Here is a 26866-nt window from a genome sequence, read left to right on the forward strand (position 1 = left end):
CATATCACAAATTAAATCAACTAGATTATAACTTTTTCCCTGAATTATAATTCGTTTCCCTGTGCTCTCGACTTGAACTTGATCGCCAGTTTCCAATATGAGATATGATAATACTCTTTTACTCTGTTCTCGATAGGTGAATGGCAATAGGTTTCCAATTTTCAATGCACTTTAATTCAAGTGCTTCTCCTTTGATTGTGCAGACTCTTGAGGAGATATGTCCTGGGTAGGGGGATCGATGACAGTGGCAGGTCTCATGAGCGTGTTGATGTTTGTCCACGCGTTGCAATTCATCTTAAAGTAAAAGCAGTTTTTTGTCATCTGCAAAATTCTCATCGTTAATGAATTTGCTTAGACTGTCCTCAAAATGTTCGACGGGCAAGAGGACAAGTTCAAATGGTGTCAATTTATATGGTTTTACCATTCACTCTCTCACTAGAGAAAACTGTTTACAAGTCCTGCAATTATCGGTAGTAAAAGTGTGAAAAAGCTACCGCCCGCCTGAAGGAGCCATGTTCTTTTAAATTTTTTCACCTTTTTTTTGCAATCCCAGGCGCGGACAGTGGAATGATGTTTCTTTGTCTGCTGTCTAACACCATCTGGCAGTTGAACATTGCCATCAGAGAAATTTAAACAAAGTTCAGATATTAGATTAATGAAATTATTGTCAACCCCATGTTTGAGTATAGCCTTCCTAAGCAACGGTTTTGAAGTGCTTAAAACGGAAAACAGATGCCGTTGTTCGTGTAGTTTCTTCAGTGTCATAATGGCGACTAATAGTCTTTTCTAGTGTTCACGGGGAGATATACTGTAATTTCATTGTTGAAAATGTCGGTGACTACACGTAGATCCTCGGGCGTGCTCTGATTAAGATCCAACAAAATGTAACCGTAGGGCTTGCTAGTCGCCTGAGTGTACGCTGAAAACAGAATTTTAGGGGCGCGAGGTTATATCTGATTATTGAGAGTTATGAGCGAGATAGAATCACTAACGACTCGATAGATAATATAGACAGTGCAATTCAAAGCAAGGGTTCGCATACATTTGCTCTGATAAAACAGATTGTGTAGAACTAGGGTTACTGAAATGTGTTCATGGTGGGAGCGAACGGTGAACAATTGCAGCATTTCCTGTGAGAACTGTTCAATAGATTCAGCCAAATCATCAATAATCAACCAAGAGTTCGATTCAATACTATTGAAAACATCAAGTCCTCGTATGAATTGTATTGGTATGGTTGTGGCAATAGCTTTTATTTTATCATAGGACTCCAGCCAAATACTAGAGAAAAAGTAGATTTTTTTTGTTTTTTTCAAAACATTTTATCAAAATTTTGAATTATTCTAGCTACAAGCGTTTTTTTCCCCGACATTGAGGGTCCACATCGACATGATCTGACGGTTGTGTTAAATTGATACATGCTGTTGACAACAGTCGGACTGCGACTAACTGTAAATCATATGTACTCAATGAATAAGTAGCAATAATTTTCCCCATAGATCTATCTATTCAAGAAGAACAACAAAAACAATATTACATGGTATCATTTATTTAGAAACTGCATGAAAACGAATATTTGCAGTCTACATGTACAACGATAAAAATAATAACACTTGTTCAACAAGAACAGTTGACAAAATTTCTCCGGTGGTCAAAATGAAAACTCTATTTGGTCAACATGAACGGGTCAATTATAACAATATATAAATAATATCATTTTTTAATTAAAAAAAAAACACTTCTATGTAAAACACTTTATGGAAAATAAAAAAAAAACACTTTTTGTCCATCATCATCAACACTTATCTGTACAACACTTTTTGTCTACTTAAACACATTTATCTACAATAAAACTTTTTGTACAACATAAAATACAGACACACACACTTGGAAATTGCTAGTAGCACAGTTGAACATTATGAATTTAAAGGTGGTGTCCCCCCCCCCGGACCGCGGGGCCGAAGGCCGGCCGGCCGCGGGTGGGACCCCCCCCTGGGCGGCCGCGGGAAGGACCCCCCCCTCCCCCCGGGGGCCGCGGGGTGGAAAAGAATAGTTGTCGTCACTGCGGCTGCTACAGGTTAGTTGAGGTTGAGTTAGTGGTGGTGGTGGTTAGTGCTTGGGTTAGATGAACAGTTGAGTTAGGTTAATTTATGAATGGTTGAGGGGTGGTTAGTTGGTTAGTCAGGTTAGTTTAATATATCCAGACCAAGTTGATTGCCATAGTCAATTCATTCAACTCGATCTGAAATACGGTAGTAGCCGTGGGGTAGAACAGTCACACCATTCTCGAGCACATAGACCTTGTCGGATATACACGACATTGCATTCTTTTCCACTCTCACAGTATAATTTCTATACTGTAGAGAGCGAATTGCAAGCACTTGTGCTCTAGGAACTAGTCTACTTTCTACACAGTCTCTATACAAACTCATGTTGAAATTGCTCTTTACAAAATGTGTAGGCACCCCTTTACACGCCTTCTTTTCATCCCCACTATGAGTTTCCACGCAATAAACTTTGGGACCCGGGAACACCCCCCTGGATATCAAATTACTCCCAGTCTCTGATTTTAATATTAATAGTTGGTTGGGGGCTTGACGTTTCACCAGCTCGGGGTAGAGTGATGGATTCCAGTTGGTGAAATCCATCCGCGAGCTGATGTGTTCCCCATTTTGCAAATCACCCAATAAATCCAAATCACCCCCATTTACCTTTAACAGCAGAGAATCTGTATCACCATAGTAAACTTGAACCTCCCTCTCCCGTGGCCAGTGCACCTTGCACAAAGTGTAAAAGAACGACAACATGAGCTTCTTTGAAATTTCTAGTGCTGAACTACCTCCTGCTATATTCTTGTTCAGTACTACATTTCACTTTTTCCTGTGTAGAAGAACCATGCCAGCCTCTATGCTCGCGAACGATGTACAATTGGGGTCGGCACTAATTCGTGCACACTCTAGAGGGCCAGTCACGACGTCGCAGCGATATCTGTTCCGTACGCTTTCACACATTTTGCCAAACGCTGAATTTAGGATGAGCTTATACATTTCCTTCTCCACCTTTGAATTTGCCCTAGAGCGTTTATCGACAAAGGTGTCGATAAACGTTTTCAAGTAGGGTCGCTGATTGAACTGCAGGACCCTGTGTATTTTAGTGATCTTGAAACCATTGCTCACCCTCCAATGCAAAAGCACATGGTGAACAACGATATTCTCCTTAGGGTCCAAATCAGCAATCAGTTTCTGTTTGGAGGAGTCCAGTGCATCCCCATATCCTCAACCAATGAACGATTGTAGGGGCTCAGAGAGTCCCTGCTCACCGGTCGAGTGATACAGGGAAAGACAAAATCTTTGACTGAGTCGTGAAGCGCCAGCGGAATGTGACCATCAACTTCAAAGAACCATCCTTGTGGCCCGTTATCCTCGACGGTGGTAATGTCGGGGAACTCACAAGGATTCTCAAGCCATTGATAGTTCCCACATGGCAAAGAGTAGTGTGACATTGCCGAGGGGTACAATGAGTTCATGTCCAAGAACACTGCATTTGACTTTGCACCGGTGTGTTGTCCACTCGGATCGGTTGATAAGACACGGTCCCCATGAAAAACATACCCTCCCCTCACTGAACGCTCTACAAAAAGGTGTTGATCTACGTCGGTGATTAGGCCTATTTCCTCCCTGCTAATTTTTAAAATTAAATCCATCACTAAATTGGGTGTAGAAAAATAGTAGCCTATATCTAACCCGAACTCTGAATAGATCTGGTCTGTGTTCTTACAGATTATATCTAACAGAGTTAGAACGTCACTGGCCAAGTACAGTCTACAATAATCCCACCCATTTTTACAATCCCCCTTGGACCACACCTTCTTGGCAAACTCATACTCCTCGGCTGTGCATTCACTGTTGGTCAGTGAATTGTAAAAAGCTTCAATTGGAGGTAGTTTCTCCTCACTTAAGCGTGCGCCAGAACAGTAATAACCGTATGCATATATACCTTTGCAGGTCAACAGGTCATACATTTCACTGTCTGGAAAGTGCTGTTTAAGACAGGGAAAGCTATCAAAATTGTCACTTTTTTGCACTTGAATCAACTGACTCAATGCCTTGGGGAAAAACTAAAAGAATCTAAAAACCTAATTTTATTCCAGCTCATATGTTCATTATCCACTACCTGCCATTTCAGTTCGAGACGCAATAACTTCTCGGCCGATTTGGGAATTATCTTGTAGGTAAATGAACTATTTACCCATGGACAATCTACTACCCCTCCCTCCCTATGCATACGTGCCAGTGCCAGTAAAATAAATTTTAAGTCATAATTGGAATTGTGAATAAAAACAGGGATAAAAACTGCTGGCTAACATTTAAATTACACGATTGATGCGCAACTCCTCTAAAACTACTACCCCCCGAGGATATTTCCTGCCACCATTGGTCATTTTCTCTAACTTTCCCCCTCCCCCCACGCTTCCCTGTAGTCCCCGTATCCACCACTGCCAACTCCCCCTTACAAACCCACCCGATGTTTTGATTTTTAATCGCGAGACGATCCTCTGCAGACAACACCATTTGATAATGGGTATTTCTCAAACGAGAAATAGCACCATTAGCAGTGCCAATCAGTTTAGTCCACGCCTTGTCCATGAACTCCCCCTCATCCCAGGTTTCTACTATTTCTCTCAATAGCCTGGTGTTAGAACTGTCTAAGGTCGCATGGGAGTAGAACACTGAAAGGGCCTGATGTTCTTTGACTCTGTTTGTAAATTGGTTATCATTCATACCCTTTTAATGATCTTCGCAATTTAAATATCTTGGGGTGCACTTGATGAGGTCGGTCTGGAAATTTTTAAATCGCAGAAGTGCCTCCGCCACAGACACCAAATCCAGTATCTGATATCCGGATCGTTTCCAATACTTCATAGTATTTCGTAAATTTAGTTCAGTCGAAAATCTAGAGAGGCATGTTGGAAAGTAGAAACGTCCCCCTCGTCTTACCCTCCCCCAGACCTCTAGTAATGTCAGCGATAGGATTAAAATGCCCGATTGTATTCGGTTGGCTAGGTGGCGTGTATAATAACCAAACCCATTGTTTAACCAAATCAACTGAGGGGCCCCTTACGGGGAAGACCACGCCTTTCTTTTCAGAGCGAGTCCCATCTTCAAATTCTGTTTCATATTGTACCACAGTAACGCCGATATTTAAGTGAGCATTAGCCCTTTCAAATATATCAATAAATCTTAGCGTTACTGGGTATTTTCTCTATAAACAAGAAAAATCTACAACTGGGAAATCGGGACCTTTCTTCCCATGTATAGCCCAGGCGTCTAAATTTGTCTTGGTAGCGTCCCGACGTAGAGGCTCGAATGCTGAGATGAGAAAAGTATATCTGAAACACTTTTGATCTGTTTCAAAACAAATCCGCTGGACACCTTGACAACCCTCTAGATCAGGATTATATTTTAAAACTACTGACCCCTCAGACCCTGCCCCCCCCTCTTAAAATAAAATCTTTCTTATATTTAGATATATTTATACTTAAATTCTCCACAAAAAGAACTAGAGATCCACTCCCGTTTTCATTATATTTCTCGAGATGCGTTATAATTTGATCCACCCAATCCGTTAAAACACCCCCAAAATTTTCTAAATTTGAATAAACCAAACGCATCTCGGAATGTATAAAATGATAGTAAACTTCACTTTTTCCCTCATTCAAATAAAACACTTTTAAAACAATGGAAACCTTAATTGAATCCCTACCTCCCCACAATTGAATCTGATTCTCCAGAAGTGCACGAATTTTATCTACATAGTTGTGTACAATTTCTACAGGATCATAAACAAAATTACCACACAAAAGCGAATTAAAAGGGTCACCAAACGTTGCAGTGAAAACAACTATATGATTTAAAATTCTGTTGGACAGCTGAAAGTCCGGGAGAGTTGTACCCTCCGCCCCCGCTGGGAGTGTTCCCCATCTTCCCCGTGGGTCCCCACTAACTGGCGCCTGCTACCCGTCAGGGGGTCGAAGTGGAGTCGTGAGGGGGTCGGAGGTTGGTGGGTTGCCGGTTAATTACCCGGGAAAAAAGTATAAAAATTTCAAAGTTTTTTGTCGTAGCAAAGGTAAGTACCCCAGTTAAACAGTGCTATTATCTAAATTAGTGAAAAAATCATCTAGAAACTCCTCAATATTATCTGGAATTTGATGTAAATCATCCCATAGTGAATTGGTGGAGAGCTTCACATATACATCTTCGTCTTCCCCTTCTCCCACTGATGAGCAGGGTGGAGATGGGGAGTATGGAACCAGGACAACCTGTAGATGAAAAATAACTTATTTTCAATGTGTTCAAATCATCCCTACTGCTTTTAAAATTTGGATTATTATTGCTTAATAACATTTGGTTAATACAACTGAAGATAATCTAAGATATGACACTATAGATGAAAAATAGCTTATTTTCAAAGTGTTCAAATCATCCCTACTGTTTTTAAAATTTGGATTATTATTGCTTAATAACATTTGATTAATTCAACTGAAGATAATCTAAGATATGACATAGAAGCCGACAATTTGTTCGTTTATTTTCAAAGTGTTCAATTTTTTTTTTTTCGGCGCTCTCCCCCAGCGCCCCCCCCCCTAACCTTGCCCCAGAGCGCTTCCCGGACCATCCGTGGCGCTTTTCGGAGCCACAGCGCATCCTTGTGGCGCTTCTCGGGCCCCCCGCATCGCTTCCCGCGATGCTTCTCGGGCCCGTGGCGCATCCCTGTGGCACTTCCCTGACCCGTGGCGCATCCCCCGGCACTTCCCTAACCTTGCCCCCACAGCACTCCCCGGACCCATCGGCGCATTCCGGGCTCCGCGGCTCCCAGCCGTTTACCGAATGCCCCAAAAAACCGTATTGTTAGGCGGCATAAGTCGTTTCGCCTACTCCCCGTACAGGTTGTCTATGACTCCAAATGAGCATAGATTATTTTTAATCGCGTGTCTGTTCTGTTTCCAAGCGTATTCTCTGAGAAACAGTACAATTAAATTCGAGAACCGTTAATTCTTATTCAACAATGTTTCCACATCACTAAAATATTGGCAAGGCTTTGTAAGATTGAAAGTTATTTTAAAATATCCTTGCACAAATTAGGGGATCCATTTGTGACAAATAGATAAATGTGAATAATCTCACTCAGTTCATTCTCTTGAAACTTGTGATAATCAATTGAGAAAAATAGGGTATTTTGAGTTTCAAATGGTGAACATTAATTGAAATTACCCATGAAAAATATTCGCTTATGCGATAACAGCGAAGAAATAGCAACAGAGAAAATATCAAAGATTAGAAAAAATAGCATTTTGAGTTTCAAAGGCGGTGATTATTAATAGAAATTACCTAAAAATATTCGCTTATGAGATATCGAAGCGATAGCAAAGATTAGAAAAGAGTGGTTTCTTTGCAAAAATTACATTTAGATATCTCCGAGGGAGGGGGGAGCAGAGAAAAGAGTGGTTTCATTGCAAAAAATTACATTTAGATATATCCGAGGGAGATAAATTTAAAAAAATGGTTGGGGCGAGGGCTTAATATCTCACAGATATAAGTTTATACTGGGATTGAAAAGGACTGAAAAATGAATAAATAGAAAGGTAGGAAAAAATACTTACATTTGCATATCCCGGCTGCACTTGGGCACCCGAAGGACCAGGTAGTGCATGCTGGAGGGTGGACGGGGCGACGTCGCTATGTTCTTGTGCGACTGGGCCGGCTATTTCACGATCTTGCATAGCTTCGGCAGGGTTCACCAGATTATAAGAAGCCGTCCACTCTCTCTTTAACTTAAACCCAGGCTGCATTGGGGCTGGCACTGATGGGGCTGTCTTGTCATCTCTGGCTTTCTTAGCGGGCGGCGGTGCCATACATTCTTCATAATTGGCCTTAAAAAGAAGAGAAAAAAATTAGTATCAAAATAATTTGCCCCCTTTTCACAGAAAGAAAGTTAGTACCCTCATCCATATAATTTTGTTTAGTTTATCACTAAGAAAGCACAACGTAAAAAATTTCGTGAAATATACTAGTTGCATCTTTTTTTTAAATCTGAGAATTACAGCTCACTGAACCCTTCAAAAGCCGGGCTATATAAGTCAGCCTAGTTTCTTATTTTTAGGCATTTCTGTTCTTTTCTGGTTTTAATCTGTATTGAGCATGCCTTGTTTGACGCATTTTAAGTATTAACTCTATTTTTTATCTTTCAATATCCTTTTACGATAGCTGGTATTTACCCTACCCCCAGAAAAAACAGCCTACGGAAAAAAACCCCCACGGCAAAGAACCCCTGAGTAAAGACATGGAAAAATACCCCCTCCCCACAGCGAAAGATAACGCATCCTTTTGAATCTGAGAATTACAGCTCACTGAGCCGTTCAAAGGCCAGGCTATATAAGTCAGCCTAGTTTCTTATTTTTAGGCGTTTCAGTTTTTTTCTGGTTTTAATCTGTATTGAGCATGCCTTGTTTGACGCATTTAATGTATTAACACTATTTTTTATCTTTCCATATCCTTTTACGATAGCTGTCATTTACCCTACCCCCAGAAAAAACACACCGAGGAAAATAATCCCTGAGAAAAGACAGGGAAAAATACCCCCTCCCCACAGCGAATGATATCGCATCCTTTTGAATCTGAGAATTACAGCTCACTGAGCTGTTCAAAAGCCGGCCTATATAAGTCAGCCTAATTTCTTATTTTTAGGCATTTCTGTTCTTTTCTGGTTTTAATCTGTATTGAGCATGCCTGGTTTGATGCATTTAAAGTATTAACGCTATTTTTTATCTTTCCATATCCTTTTACGATAGCTGGTATTTACCATACCCCCAGAAAAACAGCCCACGGAAAATAAACCCCACGGACAATAACCCCTGAGAAAAGACATGGACAAATACCCCCTCCCCACAGCGAAAGATATCGCATCCTTTTGACTCTGAGAATTACAGCTCACAGAGCCGTTCAAAAGCCGGCCTAGTTTGTTTGAAGAAAATCCCCCCTCCTAATCCTAAACGTTGAAAATGTGTATATTTAGTCAAACATCGAAGCATTGATCTGAGCTATGATTCTTTTTCAGTTATCCAATAAATAAAAACATGTTTTTAGTCGTGTCCTTTTGAATCTGTGAAATCTTTGGAAACTAAACTGCTAATGAGCAGGAAATGCTCTAAAAAGGGTCAGAGCTAATTATATGCCTCGCACCGAAGAGCCTTGTGTCAAAACAGAACGGCATTTACATTAAAAATTGACAGAAGTCAGTAGACACTAAATCACAATAGAGAAAAGTCAAACTTTAACGAAAAGAAAATTATTTCTTTTTGCGAGAATTTGATTGTAAAACAATAGGGGATGGGGTTAGGGTAAAAAGAATATATTTTATGTTTTCCTAGTGAGTATAAAGATTGTAAAGTGATGTTTGTATTGTATGTGGGGGGGGGGGTTGGGGTAAATGAATAGATTTACGTTTTAGCTGAATATACTGGAGGATGTCCAAGGAAAATTCGTTTGAAAATAAAAAATGTACTTACATGGTAAATTGAAGTTGCCACGGCTTCTAATTCATCAATATTATCCATTGTTGTTTACGCGGTGTCAAAATACTTTCTGATAATTGAATCACATTGCATGCCCGTTATATACGAAATCTCAATGGCAAATTGTTATGTAACGGGGAAATCATATGTAAGCGGCCCTCTGATTGGCTGAGAAGGAGGATGTATCCGACTCGCTGATTGACTGAGAAGGAAACACGTGATCTAACTGTTTCCGGGAAAGTCATAACATTGGCGAGAGCAACAACAACAAATACTATTTCTGGACACCATGACATTCGCCTCGAGCATGTACATGACCAAAACAACAACAAATACTATTTCTGGATCATAACATTCGCTGAGAGCGTGCACTTACAACAACAACAAATACTATTTCTGGACACCATGACATTCGCGATCGATTACGCAATCAAGTTCTCGGAAATTCACTTCCCCCTCGAGTCCTAGATCAATAACATTGTTCCCGTTAGAATTCAATGCGCATGTGTAACCTTCGACCCGGAGTTATTACACATAGAAACAACAAATAAATTGATCTTGGAAAAAGAGGTCATTGAGCGATTACGTAATCTTTCTCCCTAGGGACTCTATGACCATATTGTTTCATAATTCCCGCTTCGTGAATCAATAATTTCCCCCATCGATTATGTAAATCACTCCTCATGTCATTACACGTGGCCAAACAACAACAACAACAGATCGATTGACCTAGACCACCATTAGACTCGATCGATAATCCTTGAATAAATTATGTCCCGTCAGCATTAAAATAAATTGTAGATGGCAGCAGGGGTGTTCGTTCTGTACCTCCTGATAGGGTTCTACTTATAATGTAATTTAATATATTGGTGTTTGTATGACTTTAATTGTTCAGCTTATTAAGGGGGACAGGAGAAGGAAGTTGCAGGAGGTGTTCCTGCAAACCTCCAATTAAGGGTTTTGGACCATAATTATTACAATGATACCGTTTTATGAGTCCAAGATTTTCCACTTAAGAAGTCGCACCAAAAATATTGTTTTCAGTGTTATATCTCACTTACGAATGGTAGAATGGATAAAGAGCACGTAGATATGAGCAAAAGCTTTCAAATGAGCCATTAAACATCACTCTAAAAAGATCTAGTAGCCCAATCGTCCTAGCTTTTCCACTTAAGACATGGCCCCAAAAGTGCCGTTTTTAGTGCTATTTGAAACTTGCAGATGGTGGAATTTATAAAAAGAATGTAAATAAGAACGATGTTTTTTATATGAGCTACTAAAAATCTATGTAAGATGTTCTGGTAGCCCGCTAGCCCCACCCCTCGAGAAACGGCATAAAAAGTGCCTTTTTCGTGCCATATGGCACTTGCACACGGCGAAATTTATGCAAACCACTTAAATATGAGATATGGCTTTTTATTGAGATATTACGAATCTCTCTTTTATTTTCTATAAACCCGCTAGACCCTGATTACAGAAGAAAAAACGAACTTTTTAACATTTTTAACTTCCAGTCGACATAGAGTTTGGTTCGCTCTTAACTATTTTGCAGCTAATACTACAACCCTGACAAAGAATTCATTAAAAAGTTTCCCCAGAAAATAGTTAACATTAAAAACTGTGAAATCTAATAGATGGGACCTAGTAAATATAAGCAATAGCTTATAATTAAGCCATTAAACATCTATGTACGACGGTGTGGTAGCCTGCTAATGTTTCAGTAGCTTACTGATGAGCAGACAATTTATGAAACTTACTAAGGGGGCTGGGAGGGGAGTGTACAGGAGGGGTTCTTGTGAACCTCCAGTTAAGGGTTCTGGAACATAAACTATTACAATGATACCTGTTTTGTACTTCAGAGCTTTTCCACTTAAGAAGTGGCACCATAAGTTTTGTTTTCAGTGCCATATCGCACTTACGAATGTAAAACTGAAAAAAACCCTTATATAAAAGCAATCGCTTAAAAATGAGCCATTAAACATCACTTTTATCTTAAGTTCTGCATCACTTAAGTTCTGCTAGCCCAATAGCCCCACACTGTAAAAAAATCGTTTGAGATTCAACAAAAATTGTTTGTAATGTTTATCAACAACAAAATTGGAATTTCAACAGCTGAAATTGAATATTGGAGACCATTTTGGAATTCCATGGTCATTATTGAATTTCAAATTTGTTGAGAAACAAAAATGTTTAATTCCAATACCCAAATTTAATTTTCAGTTTGTTGACACAACAACATGTTGGATTTTAAGATCCTTTTTGGATTACCATCTTGTTTGCTGGATTTCCCGTTCTTTTATTGGATTTCCAGCACTAGCGTTGTTCAATTTCCTAGGTCCACAATTTAATGTCTAGTCCTTGGGATTTAGCTTTTCCCTTTTATCTCTGAAGAAACAATAAATACAAAAAAATAATCTAGTTAGATGCAAAAGAACTGAATACTAAGACAAAAAATTTCCACTAGAAAATGTGAAACCTCCTGGCGGCTGAATTTTTTCAGAGTGAGAATCACTAGATTAATGGTGCAATAATTGATTCATTGAAGACGTTTGAGTAATAAACGTCTTCCAATCAGGAAAACTGTGACGAGCGAACCTGAAATGAAGATGAAATCAAATCGAGGCACAAATAAAAGAAAAACTTCCCCTTTTTTTCTACCTCCAGAGCTGAACGGTTGCAATAATAATGCCACGAATCCTGTCGTTTCTGACTACCTTTGACTTACTGTCTGTGTGTCATAAAATTAAAACCTTGCAAAATAGATCTTCTGCTTAGATGAAGTACAACAAAATTGTTTTCAGCTTCACAACTTTGCTCAATCCCAATTCATAAGGTTTTAAAGATATGCAAATACATTTCCTAAATTTTGAAGAAAAAAAACATTGATATGGCTTCAAATTCTAAATTGATATGGCTAAAAGAAACTGATAACTGAAAATTAAGGTAAAATGTTGTTTTGTCAAAATTTTAATAAGTATAGACCTGTCATGTAAGCAAATTTAAGGACCCTCTAGAGGGAGAAGGAGTGGAGGTAGGTACTTCAAAATAACTTCCCGGGACATACTTTGGTACTTATGTACTATCTGGAACACACGCGCTATATTATATAGGGAAGATGCGGGTTTCTTTCGAAACGGGCTTCTTTCAATAGAGAAATGGATTGTAAAGCATGGTTTGTTATTGGGTTTACAATAATTAAACTATTAATTTTTAGGATTTAGGGGGAAAAAAGTACCAAGGTTTGGTTAGGTATTTAATATATGCTATGCTTTACCCCCTCCCCCCTCTAATGTGCAAATATTAAGCCTAAATTTTTTTCTAAACTATTATATTTTTATCCTATTTTAGCATCAACCAAACTTCATTTTTCGCGTGTGTTCCAGATAGTACATAAGTACCCATACTTTAGCCTGTAGACCCATCCCTGAAATTTTCATTTTCCTAACCTAACCCCTTTCCAAGATAGCCAAAAGTAGCTAAAGTAGAATTGGTACTGTTCTATTAGCTGTATAGCTGATAAATGAAAATTAAGGTAAAATGTTTTGTGATAGAGTTGTGAGAAAGTCAAACTTTAGCGTAAAGAGCGAGGCGTTGAGGAGGGGACAGCCCCTTTCATATAAGGAATAATTTCTGTTCGTTTTAAGTTTTAACGTCGTTTCTTACTTTCAGTTAAAAAAACCTTCTTTTTTTTATTTAATTTTTGAACGTTTTTGAATAAATGCAGGTTTTGATCTTTTCTAACCGTACATGAATAATTAAAACAAAATTTGCATATTAATTTACTTTTATTTGGTTAAATGGCTTTCTCGAAACTTTTTTAATTTTATTTACGAACTTTTTTATTAGTAACAAATATACGTAACTTACGAATTAACTTACGTAACGAACTTATATATTCATATATTTTTAATACGTATATTAGGGGGTTCGCCGCCTAGTCAATACCTTGCTTTTTAAGCTAAAGTTTGAATTTTGTTCCAATTCTTTAAAAATGACCGCTTAATCACAAAGGCCGTTCATTAGAATAAATAGCTCTTATGAAAGTACTCAAAAATATTTGGCTTAAACACCGAGGTATTGACTAGGGGATGAACCCAATCATATATATAATATATTCGGTTCGTTTAAAGTTTTGTTGTTGTTGTTGTTGCAGCTAAAAAACTAGTTTTTTTTATATTTAATTTCTGATCTTTTTTTAAATAATGCTGGGAAGTCCGGCGTCCCTTTCATAGCAATGTCCCTTCCCCCGTGAAAACTTCTTTCTTGGAAAGATCCTCCCACATAACCCCCGACCCACCCCCCACCCCCCCACTACCACAAAAAATCTCCCCTGAAAACGTCTGTATAATTTCCAATAACCAATACTATATGTTAACATTGGGTAAAGTTCATAATTTTCAGCCCTCCCCCCGGGAACTTCGGGGGATTAAGTCATCCTAAAAGACATACTTATAATATTTTCGAACAAGCTGAACAAAATGGATATCTCATAATTTTGATCGGGTGACTTTGGGAAAAAAATGAGCGTGGGAGGGGGATTAGTTGCCCTCCATTTTTTTTGTCACTTAAAAAGGGCACTAGAAATTTTAATTTCCATTCCAATAAGCCCTCCTACGATATTCTAGGACCACTGGGTCGATACGATCACCCCTGGGGAAAGAAAAAAAAACGAATAAACACGCACCCGTGATCTTTCTTCTGGCAAAAAATGCAAAATTCCACATTTTTGCAGATAGAAGCTTGAAACCTCTACAGTAAGGTTCTCTGATACGCTGAATATGATGGTGTGATTTTCATTAAGGTTCTATAACTTTTATGGGGTCTTTCCCCCTTTTTTCGAAAATAAGCCGAATTTTCTCAGGCGCGTAACTCTTGATATGTAGGACTAAACTTGATGAAACATATATTTGAAATCAGCATTAAAATCTGATTCTTTTTATGTATCTATTTGTATCAAAATACGGTTTTTTAGACTTTCGGTTACCATTGAGCCGGGTCGCTCCTTACTTACAGTTCGTTACCACGAACTGTTTGATAACTGATAACTGAAAATTAAGGCAAAATGTTGTTTTGTCAAAATTTTAATAAGTATGGACCTGTCATGTAGGCAAATTTAAGGACCCTCTAGAGGGAGAAGGAGTGGAGGTAGGTACTTCAAAATACCTTCCCGGGACATACTTTGGTACTTATGTACTATCTGGAACACACGCGCTATATTATATAGGGAAGATGCAGGTTTCTTTCGAAACGGGTTTCTTTTAATAGAGAAATGGATTGTAAAGCGTGGTTTGTTTAACAATGTTTAAACTATTGTTTTTTGGGGTTTAGGGAAAAAAAAGGTACCTTGGTTTGGTTAGGTATTTAATATATGGAATGCTTTACCCCCCCCCCCCTAATGTGCAAATATATAGCCGAAATTTGTTTCTAAACTATTTTATTTTTATCCTATGTTGTTTTACTTCATTAGCATCAACCAAACTTCATTTTTCGAGTGTGTTCCAGATAGTACACAAGTACCCAAACATTAGCCTGTAGACCCATCCCTGAAAGTTTCATTTTCCTAACCAAACCCCTTTCCAAGATAGCCAAAAGTAGCTAAAGTAGAATTGGTACTGTTCCATTAGCTGTAAGCCACGCAATAGATGATAAAAGAAACTAGTCAAACAGGTTCTCTCAATGGAGAAATGGATTGCAAACAGTGGTCTCCAACTGCGTTTATAATATTTAAACTTTAGCTTTTGGGATTTAGGGGGGAAAAGGTCCTTAGGTTAGTCTATGTATGTATATATGCTATGCTTTACCCCCCCCCCCTAATGTGCAAATATATAACCAAAATTTGTTTCTATACTATTATATTTTTATTCTATTTTGTTTTACTTCATTCTCATCAACCAAACTTTACTTCTTGCATGGCCTACAGCTAATAGAACAGTACCGTAGAATTTTACCAAACTTTTTTTATTTATAAAAATATTCTATATTAAACATTTTGGGAAACATAAGACACAAGTTATCAATATTAATAAACTAAACTGAATACTTACCATCACAATCAGAATGTGTTCTCTCTCTGATCTGAATGCCCCCGAGGCAAAATCGTCGCTTCGTCGTTTAAAGGTCTTAACATTAATTCTACTTCTGTATTATATGTTTGTAGGTAGTTGAAGGAGATGATTCATTTTGTCAAATTGATCTCAAATCATAACATTCGAAAACAAAATAAGAGACAAATTAGGTCTTGGGAGGAGGTTTAGTCTCCCTCTAATCTTTACTGTCTCTTAAAAAGGACACTAGAACAAAAAAAAAAAAACAGAAACGCAACCGTGATCAGTCTTCTGGCAAAAACATGCAATTCCACATTTGTGCAGACAGGAGATCATAACCCCCACAATAACATTTTCTGATACGCTGAATCTGAAGGTCTGATTTACATTAAGATTTATTGACTTTTTGGGGGATGTTTCTCCCTTTTTCTAAAATCAGGCTCCCTTTTTTTCAAAATCCCTTAATCCATCAAAATCCTTTTTCTTCTGAGGCTTGGAGCCTTTGGTGGGTAGATATTAAACATAATGAAATTTATATATTTGCAATCTGCATAAAAACACAGTTCTTATCAATTGTTATCAAAATTCCATTTTTGAGTTTCAGTTACAGTTGAGCTCAGTCACTCCTTAATTACAGTTTAACACCATGAACTGTTTGATATAACTTATTGGGCTAACGTCCTATTTTTTAATTAATCATGTAGCAAACCAGAGTTCTTGAAGCAAGATTCATGCTATTAAAGTGTAGTATTTCTGAGTCCAGTTGAAATGTGCACCATTTTAGAAAATCCTCTTTTTTGGGGAAGCTTTTGGTTCCCTTACGTGTACGTAAAGGACTGAAATACCCTTACAGGCGTCTTCTTTTCCTCAAAATATTTGCTTACTTTATAATTCAGCGTAAGCAATAAATTAATGGCTAATCCAGGGAAGAATTTTTTTTTTTAAACGCATATTGGGTTTTATTACAAAAATTAAGCTCTCCACAAAAACATGAGTTATTCCCAAAAAAGGATTTTCGTTCTTAATTAGAAAATATGGAATTCAGATAGCAATATATTTTCACCGTTAATACTGTTAAGGTTAGGATAGCATCTTAAGAAATTTTTTTACCTACAGAAACTGACAAAAAATGTATTTAAAAAAAGCGATTGTAAAAGTTAAAAGATAATTTTTGTACATAAATTTCTGCGTGTTCATTTTGCAGACAAGAAAGCTCAACTTATTTCAAACTAAAAATATATTTCCTTATTTTTATAATTATCTTTTTACACTCAAAATTCAATTAGCATTCCCCTTTTTTTGCTATAATCCAAATATTTGAATTAAACTTATACTGAACATATTACTTTCAATGGTTCCATAGTTAAATTTCAAATGATATTCAAGAAACTTCAAACTACTATTGAAGTTCAAACCGTGTTGATTGATATAACCTATTTACAGTGAAAATTACATTTTTTCTACTGAAAAGTACATAAATCTTAATAATTTCAATAATCCGTAGGAGTTCAATAAGTAAATTACAATTCTAACAGAAAAATTGGATTTTTTTGTGACTTGTTTGAATTCAGTAAGCAAGTCACATTTCCAACAGAAAAATTGGATTTTTTTTACCGGTTTGAATTCGAGCAAAACGTTTTGTTGGAAATCAATTTTTTTTTTTTTTTTACAGTGCAGCTTTTCCACTTGAGACGCGACACCAAAACTGCCGTTTTTAGTGCCATCTGAACTTGATGATGGTGGAATTTATATGAAAGATGTAGAAATGTGCAATATCTTTTATATGAGCTATAAAAGATCTGTCTACGATGTTCTGGTAGCCTGCTAGTGCCACCTCTTAAGAAATAGAACAAAAAGTGCTATTTTAATGCCATATGGCACCTGCAAATGGCAGAATTTATAAAAGTAAGTAGATATGAGAAATAGCTTTTGAATGAGCCATTAAGAATTTCTTTATGATGTTCTGGCAGCCCGCTAGACCTGTTGAAAAAAAAAAAAAAAACGGGAGACAGATCAGTGCTACCGATGCAAAAAAGTTATTTTCCTTGTTGTTCAGAGAGGGGGACTGTAACTTCCCTGTACAAGGTTTTGACCATGTTGATTCCAGTGGTACACTTTTATTTTGATCTGACGCCATTTTCGAGGGGTGTGAGGGTTTTTTTCGAAATCACCATAAATTTCTTTTCGCAATAAACTTTTACTTTTAAGACGAACCGAAATAATAATTAACGTTCCTGAGTCTATGTCAAATGAGAATTTTTTTTTCACAAGGCAGTTTTTTTCAAAATACGTTTTTTTAACTTTTGGTTACTATGGGCTGTGGTTCGCTCTTTACTAGGTTGCCATTATGCCTTGCCGGGACATGCTTTAAAAAATGAGCCTAGAAAATGACTGAAAAAAACAACAGCGGATACAGATACCGATATTCCCGGACGATACATGCGATACCGATACGCGCGATACCGATACGCGCGATATCAATAGACCCGATATCACATATAGCCCTTCCCCAGGGACTATGGAGGGTCATATCATCATCAAAACCATATATATTGAACCTTTGAGCTATGTTAAACAAAATGGCTATCTCAAAATTTTTATAAGACTAGTTGGGGGGCGGGGGCCTGTAGGGAGGGGGGATATTTGCCCTCCAATCTTTTTGGTCGCTTAAAAACGGCACTTACAAATTTAATTCTCTTTCGAATAAGCTATTACCACCTCTCTATGATACTCTGGCCACCCCCTAGCCCTGCTAGAAAAAAAAGAAAAAAGAAAAAAAAAGGGAGACAGATCCCATGCAAAAAAGTCATTTTCCTTGGTGTTCAAGGTGGGGGACTGTAATTATCCTGCAAGGTTTTGGACCATGCTGATTCCAATGGTGCACTTTTTATTTCGATTTGACGCCATTTACAAGGGGTTTCGGGCTCTTTTTCGAAATCACCATAAATTTCTTTTCGCAATAAGCTTATAATTCTAAGATTAACCGAAATAATAGATATCACTCTTGATTTAGTGTCAGATGGCAATTTTTTTTCACTAGACAGTTTTTTTTAAAACACGTTTTTCAACTTTTGGCTACTATGGGCTCTGGTTCGCTCTTTACTAGGTTGCAGCCGCCGCTGTAACCATGATGCTCAATCACGAAGAGAAAAGTTCCTATTCCCCCCTCCCCCCGCTTCAATCAAAGGAAGCGTAAAAATAGTCTCAAATCGATTTTTATCCAAAAAGGAAACTTTTTCCCAAAAAGGGATACGTTTTTATAAAAAAAAAACTAACGTAAGTCTCCAGCCCATGACCATGAGATCAGACGGCTAATTTCCGATCTCGGACATTAGCCCACGCTTGATCCACACTTGATATTTGGTTTTACAATTTTGTTGTATTTATGTATACAAATAAGGACTTCCTATAAAACAAGTTTTCTAAAGTTACCAACATAGCCAATTATCAATATGAAAATATAAAGAATAGCTCTCAGAAGTAGATACTTCGATAAAAAAAACAAGGAATTGAGAAGAACGGAACAGAAACCTGGTTAGTCTCATCGATAGCCAATGCTAAGTCAGCACTTCGTAAATTAACAGACGCAGATTCTTCGCAGATTTTTTCAATATTATGAGCCTCGTCGAAAATGATTATGTTGCCCTGAAAATAAGAATTGAATTTATTCTTCAGTTTTATCCATATAATACGAAAAAGACGGTTCTTGAAATCGTTCATTCAGACTAATAGTTATAATTATGAACCTACATACAGGGAGGCTAAAAGGATCACTCCCACTATTGCGGTTTTGAGTTCAATATGAAAAGCTCACAAGCACAAAAAAAAATCGAAAAGTACCATAAAGAAACTAGGGGCTAAACAAAACTTTTGACTATATTTTCGAATTGAGTGTAAGAAGTTTAGAATGTTATTGAAAAGTTTTAATTATATTTTTCTAGTGCCCATACTTCCATGTATTTTTCTTTTATTTGTATGTCAGCAAAAACAAAAACCTGGAAACAACTTCGACAAAACAGTCATGATAAAACAAGTAGGCGCAAAAGAAATTTGATTGTATTTTCAACTTCAACGTATAACTAACCTACTATACTTTTAAGGGAACTAGACACTGATCCGCCTCGCCCAGCATGTGTGATCTTCCCGCAGGAATTTTCAATGAGGCCCGATCATGTGGAACGGCTTTGAAAAGGTACAGCCAAACACTGTCCAAGTTACACAGTGCTTGTTCTTGTTTGCAGCATCCAAGAATCTACTTGCTGGATTCTAATTCACGGCATTTGAGAACTAGAATGCGACGGGAGACGTCGTGATCAAAGATGTCCAGCTTTCTGCTAAGCAAAATTTCCAGACTCTTTAACAGAAGGCCATAGCCTCGTCTATGTGCCCTCACAGAACACTTTTGAAAGCTCTATAAAATGCAAGGACACTCCAACCTTTTGTAGGATGTGCCAGAGACCTTCTCGTTCGACTGAATTGAAGGCTGCTATGAAATCGATTAAAGCAGGAATCAGCGGCAGAAAATAGCCGTGGCACTGCTGAAGCACCAGCCTAAGCACACAAATTTGCTCAGTACAAGAATCCTCGGTTTGAAAACCAGATTGTTCTTTCCTGCTTCTCTCTTCTCGGGGCCTATTTGAACCTGTTTAGGAGAAGAATGGCAAACAGTTTTGTCATGATATCAGTTAGAGCGATTCAACGGTACGAGTTCTTCTATTCTCGTAGTTCTTCTATTCTGACTTGTCAATCTTCTTGAAAAGTTGAAAGACTAAAATTTCCGATTCTTCGGGAACGTCTTTTCGGTCCAGATTTGGTCAAACAGCAGTTTAAGCTGAACTGCAACAATATCATGTTCACCAGGAGATTCGTGATGTTTCAGTGACCAAATAGCATTCTTTATTTCATCGATGTCGGAGGCTCAAGACAAACTTCAAAATGTACCAGTGGTTGTGGGACCCCTGGAGGAAAATTTGGGGCTATGTACAGACGATGGGACGAAATTGAGAGTACTTAAAAATGTTCCTTCCATCATCATACTCTTGCAGAAAGGTCCGTTATGATCTGCCCGTCCTTTGGGCAGATCTCTGGTACATATACACTAAGCTTGATTGTTACATAGCTAGTTCAAGAACATTTGGACCCGAAATACTGGCATTTTCTGTATGAAAACTTGTACTGACACTTCGTAAATCTTACAACTTCGATTTCAGATGTCTGCAAAAAGGATCAAGAAGCCAAGGGACTGATTTTTTTTTTTTTTTTTTTTTTTACAGTAAATCAGCCACAAATAGAAGAATACAAAAACAAATATATGAATAAAAATTTACACTTTGCTTCCAGAAGTTATGCACAAATTCGCTCGATCCCCTGTACACATGGTCCCGCAAAACTTGGTACAGGGAAGTTTGGTGGACAGAGCAAGCAAATTTTCTGTTTTCACCCCCCCCCCCTTCCCCCCTAAGATACTGGTCTTCTAGAAGTTTATTACTGTAACTCTCAGTAGTTTCCTCATGCGATATTCCTAGTAGGACCCAGGAGGCTTTATGTGAAGTCATTTCTTCCTGCGTATGTGATATCGTCTGCGCGGAAACCTCGAACAGCAGTTATGAGGTGTCAAAATCTTCAAAGCTATCGTATTTAGGGTCGCTTTTGCAACCCTGAAATTTCAACGAGTCGCTCTTGCAATTAAGAAGCTAAGGTTTGACAGATTTTTTATATAGAAAGATGGTTCAGGGGACGTCATGGCTCAGAAGCCACGCTTCGAGGAGAAGTGTTTTGAGTAGTCCATTTATTGTGTTACATTTTTAAAGATTTTTCAATGAATTAAATTGAGTTAAAATCAACTCATTTAATAAAAAAAAATTTGTTTTCCTTTTAGCACTGTTTTTTTTTTTTTTTTTATTATTACTGGCCTTATCTCATATTTACTGCATTGCTTTTATTAGGAATCATAGCGACTTTTGTGATTCTAGACTGTTCTATTCGATCACCGCAAGATATAATTATGCTCTATTTAAAATATCATTAAGTCTTCGCTAAGAATTTATGAAAAGAAAATAGAGAAAGAAAAGAAATATAACAAAAGTTTAAATCTTTAAAAACTAATATAGTTTCTCACTTATACCTTATTATAAAATCTCAATTAGCTATAAAATGAACATACCAAAAACAGTGAGTCTTGAAAGAAGACAGATTCTAATATATGCACATATTTTTCTTTTTAGTTAAGAATACAAAAGAAAATGATTTATTGCCTAAAATAGCACAAAAGATAGCATAAGCATGACAGAATTACAATAATAAAATAGATGTTAGGGGATAAACATAAAACAAAAGTTATATCAATTATTAAAATGGGAAACAAAATAGGGGACAAAAGAGTTTTTGTACCTCATGGTCAACATTTGGGGGCACAGGTCCAATTGGGTATTAGGAGCTCTACGAGCATTGAGTCTTGTATTAGGAAGGATTGGGGGATTTTCTTTAAAGGGAGGGAAAAACATCGATGATAGCCAGAACTAAGGCACTTGTGACCAAAGTTCATGGTGAGGATGTGACGTCGTGATTCCAATGTAGTACGTTCAAGTCTAGCCAAACCTTCATCGTATGTAGTATAGGCCGTCCCCAGTATAATTTTATTGATCTTTTTTTAATACTTTCAATTCTAGAACATTGGTCTTTGTTCAACCCAGAGTGCCAGACAGGGCAAGCATATTCCAGACTGGGTCTTATACAAGAACAATAAATTATTTTAAGGTTTTGGGTTGATATTGTGAACTATCTGTGAAGAGAGAAAGATATAAGGAGAACAACTGCCTGACTTAAATAAGTGGAAAATGTGGGAGTTCTTTGTAAAGTCGTCGTCTACCTGCGAACCAAGCAGATCAATCGTGTTTAAATTTGATATGCACAGGCAATTATTGATAAGGGGTGTATTTTTCAAAAAAGAGAATAGCATGAAACTGCTTTTGGGTATGCTTAAGTTGAGTATAACATTGTCAAGATCCTTCTATAAATTATGAATGAGTGAGTCGAGTGTAACATTCAAAGTATTAGATGTTTGACAAAAGTTCAGTAATGTCAAATCATTCGCAAATTTAAAAGAGTTGCAAAGACTTGGTAAAACATTATTAAAAACAATTAAAATGCTAAAGGACCTAATTTAGTCCCTTGAGGTGCTCCATAGGAAATTGAGGAAAAAACTGATGAATCCCCGTTAGGGAGGACTACACATTGCTCACGGCCAGACAAAAAACTAGCTCACATACGTAAAACAAAATCTCTTGCACCCAAAACTCTTGCATTATCTATAACTGTCTGATGATCCAAATTGTTGAAGGCTTTGCTAATATCAGCAAAAACAGCCTCAACGTAGGAACTATTCAACTCAAGATGTTTGATGCTATGATTCAACTCAAATGGGTGGTGCTATGATTCGGCCTAAAGCCAAAACTGATTTGGGTTGATTTTATCATGAATAATGTCAAAAAGGAAATTGTAAATAAAACTTTCAAAGATTTTAGAGAAAATAGACGTTTTTGATATTGGTGTTAAGTCAGAGGGAACTTTTGTGATCTAAGTTTCAGTGTATGTGACATAATAGCTCGTCTAAAACACACTGGAAAAATACCATCTACCAAACGTTGGTTAAAAATAGCAGTTAGAAGTACACTAAAATGCTGGGCACATTCCACAATCAATTTGGTAGGGATATCACCTGGGTATACTGACTTATTTGTGTCAAGAGTTATGAGTTTAAGTTGAGTCTGATGAATTTCAATCACAGGAATGTCACTCACTGCATTGTTGTTGAAGTGGCGGGTGAGTTTTACAAATTGAAGCAAAATGATCATTTATGACATCCGCACCCACTGGGTCACCATTACTGTCCAGTAAGAAAAACTTTAAAGAGACCTTTCCCATGATATCTTGGACACTCTTGAGAAATGTCTTAGGGTCCGAATACAATAACTTATTGAGCACATGAGCACCATGCTGTTTTCTTGCTTTACGGATTTCGCTAACAACGATGTTTCTAAGTTTCCGAGATTCTTAGAAAAATCCTTCCTTAAAGAGTTTATCATGTTCATTTATTAAGCACAAAATTGTTTTATTTATCCATGGTTTGCAGTTAGATTTGTGAGTAACATTTTTTACTGAAAAGGTATCACAATATAACTGGAAAAGTTCCGCTGAAAACTTAGAAGCCCTTTCATTACCATTGGTAAGACATAGGATATTGGCCCAAGATTTGGAACTAAGTTTTAATTTGAAATGGGTGACCTTCTCGTCAGTAATGGCTCTATAAGAATAACTGATCAATTGCTTAGGGGGAAAGGAAGATAAAGGGGTCCAAAAGATGCGTAGATGGTCACTTGCCCCCAATGGAGGGGCTATTTTGGGGACACAGTAATCTTCAATGTTGGTAAAAATTAAGTCTAGGGTTGTATCACCGCGTGTAGGCACCCTGACCACTTGATCAAGGCTAAGCGCAGAGATAAGCCCCTTTTGGTCTAGCTCATTAAAATCACCACCTAATGTAATTGCAGCATAAGGATACTTGTAGCGAATTCTGTCAGTATAAAGTTGCAGATATGCCGTCAGCTCCTTTTTAAATCCACTACGAGGAGGGTAATAAATAATACAAAAAACCATGCAAGATACTTCTTTTGGGGGGGGGGGTTTGAGTCTGGTCGGGAGCCATAGAACTTCAGTTTTGAAGTTGTTCCCTATTTCTAGAAATAAAAGAATCCGATTTGGGAGGGTAGACCGACAAAAAATCAACTCCTTCACCATGAGATAGAGGGATACCATCTTTGTCTATTCTGGGCTTAAAATGGGAGTCATAATTTGGAATGGAGCAAAAGTCTTTTGTTGCAGACCATGTTTCGGTAAGGCAAGCATTATCAATCTGGTTTTTGTCAAAACTAATTTGAAGTTCATCTATTATACTGACCTTACATTCGCTAGAAGGATTCTGGGAAATGCGTAGGAGGAGGAGCAATTTATCATACCAGGGTTTATTGATTTGCTATTGGATACTTGTTGTAGGTTCTTGGGTTCATTTGATGAAAATAACGGGACTGAGGAGATGGACTGATTTGGCAATTGAAATGAGAGAGAGCTGGAATATAACATGGAGGTCTTCTGTATGGGTTTGTTCGGTACCGTTGATAATTCGGATTCATGTTGCTTTTGAGGGCTGGTGGGAAAAGTGAGCTGGTGTTGCAAACTTCGTTTTTTGGCTGATCAATATTCATAGTGATAATACATGGGAGAGAGTTTGACAGTTGATGAGAACTCTTTCTGGTATTATTAAAAAGTTTTTTGAATGCATCATAGCCATGATTCAAATGAATCCAGTCAGAACCAAAACAGCGACCACTTTCAAACTTAAAACAAACTTTCTGGTGTAATAGTTGGCAGTCAGAGACCTTACACTCACCCCGAACATCAACTCTTGCAAACATGCAGATATTCAAATTTTTTGCCTTTTTTTGCAAATATCGTTCCAGGCAGTGGCGGATCCAGGGGGGCGAGGGCCCCCCCTAGCGTAGTCTAAAGTAGTGTAATTTACTTAATTAACTCAAGTTTGCGTTAATTAAACTTGATCCTAACGCAAGTTTATCGGATCAACCTATTTCCCCCCTCCTAATTTTTTTATCGGATCTTCCTATTTTGCCCCTCCCCCATAAAAAAATCCTGGATCCGCCCCTGATTACAGGAAAATTTGCATACACCCTTCTGTGTAGTCAGTTCATGACCGCTTATCTAAATTAATTAAAAAAAAACTTTTTCCACAAAATAAGTTTTTCAAAGAAAAGTAAAGAACTCCATTAAACAAAAAATGAGCAAAAATAAAATTAAAGAATATAACAAGCGTGAAACTACCACAAATCAGCATCGATAAATAAATGAAACTCAAAACGAACGGAAATAACAATAAATAACCGAGTCAAACTCAAAACGAGCAGAAATTAACATAAGTTGGGCTCAAAACCCCTATGTCTTCCCAAGGCCAGAACATAATTTGCACTTTACTGAAAGAAATTATTTTTTTTTACTTTTATAACTTTAATAAATCAAATAATATTAAGATTTTGATTACTAAATATCAGTATATGTATATTAAACTGACAATGCACATTCATTTGTATTTTGTTGCCATAATGGAAAGGGCAATTTCAAATTCCAATCAAATGAGCCCCTTCCGAAGTTTCTACAACAATTATTTATTGATGTCTTATACGCACCCAGAGAAAAACTTGGAATCTTTGCAAGGAAAGATTTTAGGGGGTTATCATCTTAAAAGACCTAATGGCTAGAACTTTCGAACGCATTGAAAAAAATAAATATCTCAAAATTTTGATTGGATGTGTTTGGGGAAATGGTGGGCGGCGTGAGAGGGGGTTTAGATGCCCTTTAATCACTTTCGACAATTAAAAGGGCAATAACCCTTTCCATTTTCAATTGAATGAGCCCTTTAGGATGTTTTTACAACATTCAATAAAACATTTTACAATTTCAATAAAAACCTTACATGCTCCCAGGGCATAACTTAAAACCCTTGCCCTGGGGGTTGTGGGGGGGGTGGGTTGTCATCCTTAAAGACCTAATTTCCAAAACTCTCAACTGCGTTGAATAAAATGGCTATCTAAAAATTTTGATTGGATGTGCTTGGGGAAAAGGTGGGCGTAAGAGGGGGGTTAGTTGTCTTCAAATGACTGTTTACGGTTGAAAAGGGCACTGACATGTTGAATTACCAATCAAATGAGCCCTTTTTTAAATTCCTACAATAAAGATTTCAATAAAACCTTAATATACCCCTGGGGCAAAACTTATAGCCCTTGCCCTGAACACTCTTGGGGGAATTTGCTGCTCAAAGGTATAATTTCCTGAACTTTAAACTACGTGGAACAATATTGCTCTCTCAAAATTTTCATTGGACATGTTTGGGGAAAAGGTGGGCATGGAAGGGTGTTAGTTGCATTCATATCACTTTCGACTACTGAAAATGCCACTAGCCGTTTCAATTTACAATCGAATGAGCCCTTTCTGAAGTTTCTACGACAACGCGTTCAGTAAAAACCTTATATGCCCCCAGGGCATAACTTACAACCCTTGCCGTGAGGGCTGTGGGGGAGTGTCCTCCTCAAAAACATAATTTTTATCTGGAAATCCACAACACTGAACAAAATGGCTATCTAAAAATTTGATTGGATGTGTTTGAGGAAAAAGTGGGCGAGAGAGG

The 26866-nt window shown here is 37.5% G+C and overlaps 1 protein-coding gene across 2 annotated transcripts in view; it reads right to left on the reverse strand.

Moving 5' to 3' along the window:
* The window catches only part of LOC148944477 (regulator of telomere elongation helicase 1 homolog), a 143919-nt gene that overhangs the window by 87402 nt on the left and 29651 nt on the right, over positions 1-26866 (reverse strand). For both annotated transcript variants that reach the window (XM_089100846.1, XM_089100845.1), the window contains exon 4: positions 19147-19260. In XM_089100846.1, coding sequence (XP_088956972.1) covers positions 19147-19260 — 114 coding nt within the window. The remainder of the gene's footprint in view (positions 1-19146; positions 19261-26866) is intronic.

The sequence above is a fragment of the Artemia sp. Qi Xiang Cuo genome, chromosome 14, assembly GCF_049724085.1.
Source record: "Artemia sp. Qi Xiang Cuo chromosome 14, ASM4972408v1, whole genome shotgun sequence".
Classification (NCBI taxonomy): domain Eukaryota; kingdom Metazoa; phylum Arthropoda; class Branchiopoda; order Anostraca; family Artemiidae; genus Artemia; species Artemia sp. Qi Xiang Cuo.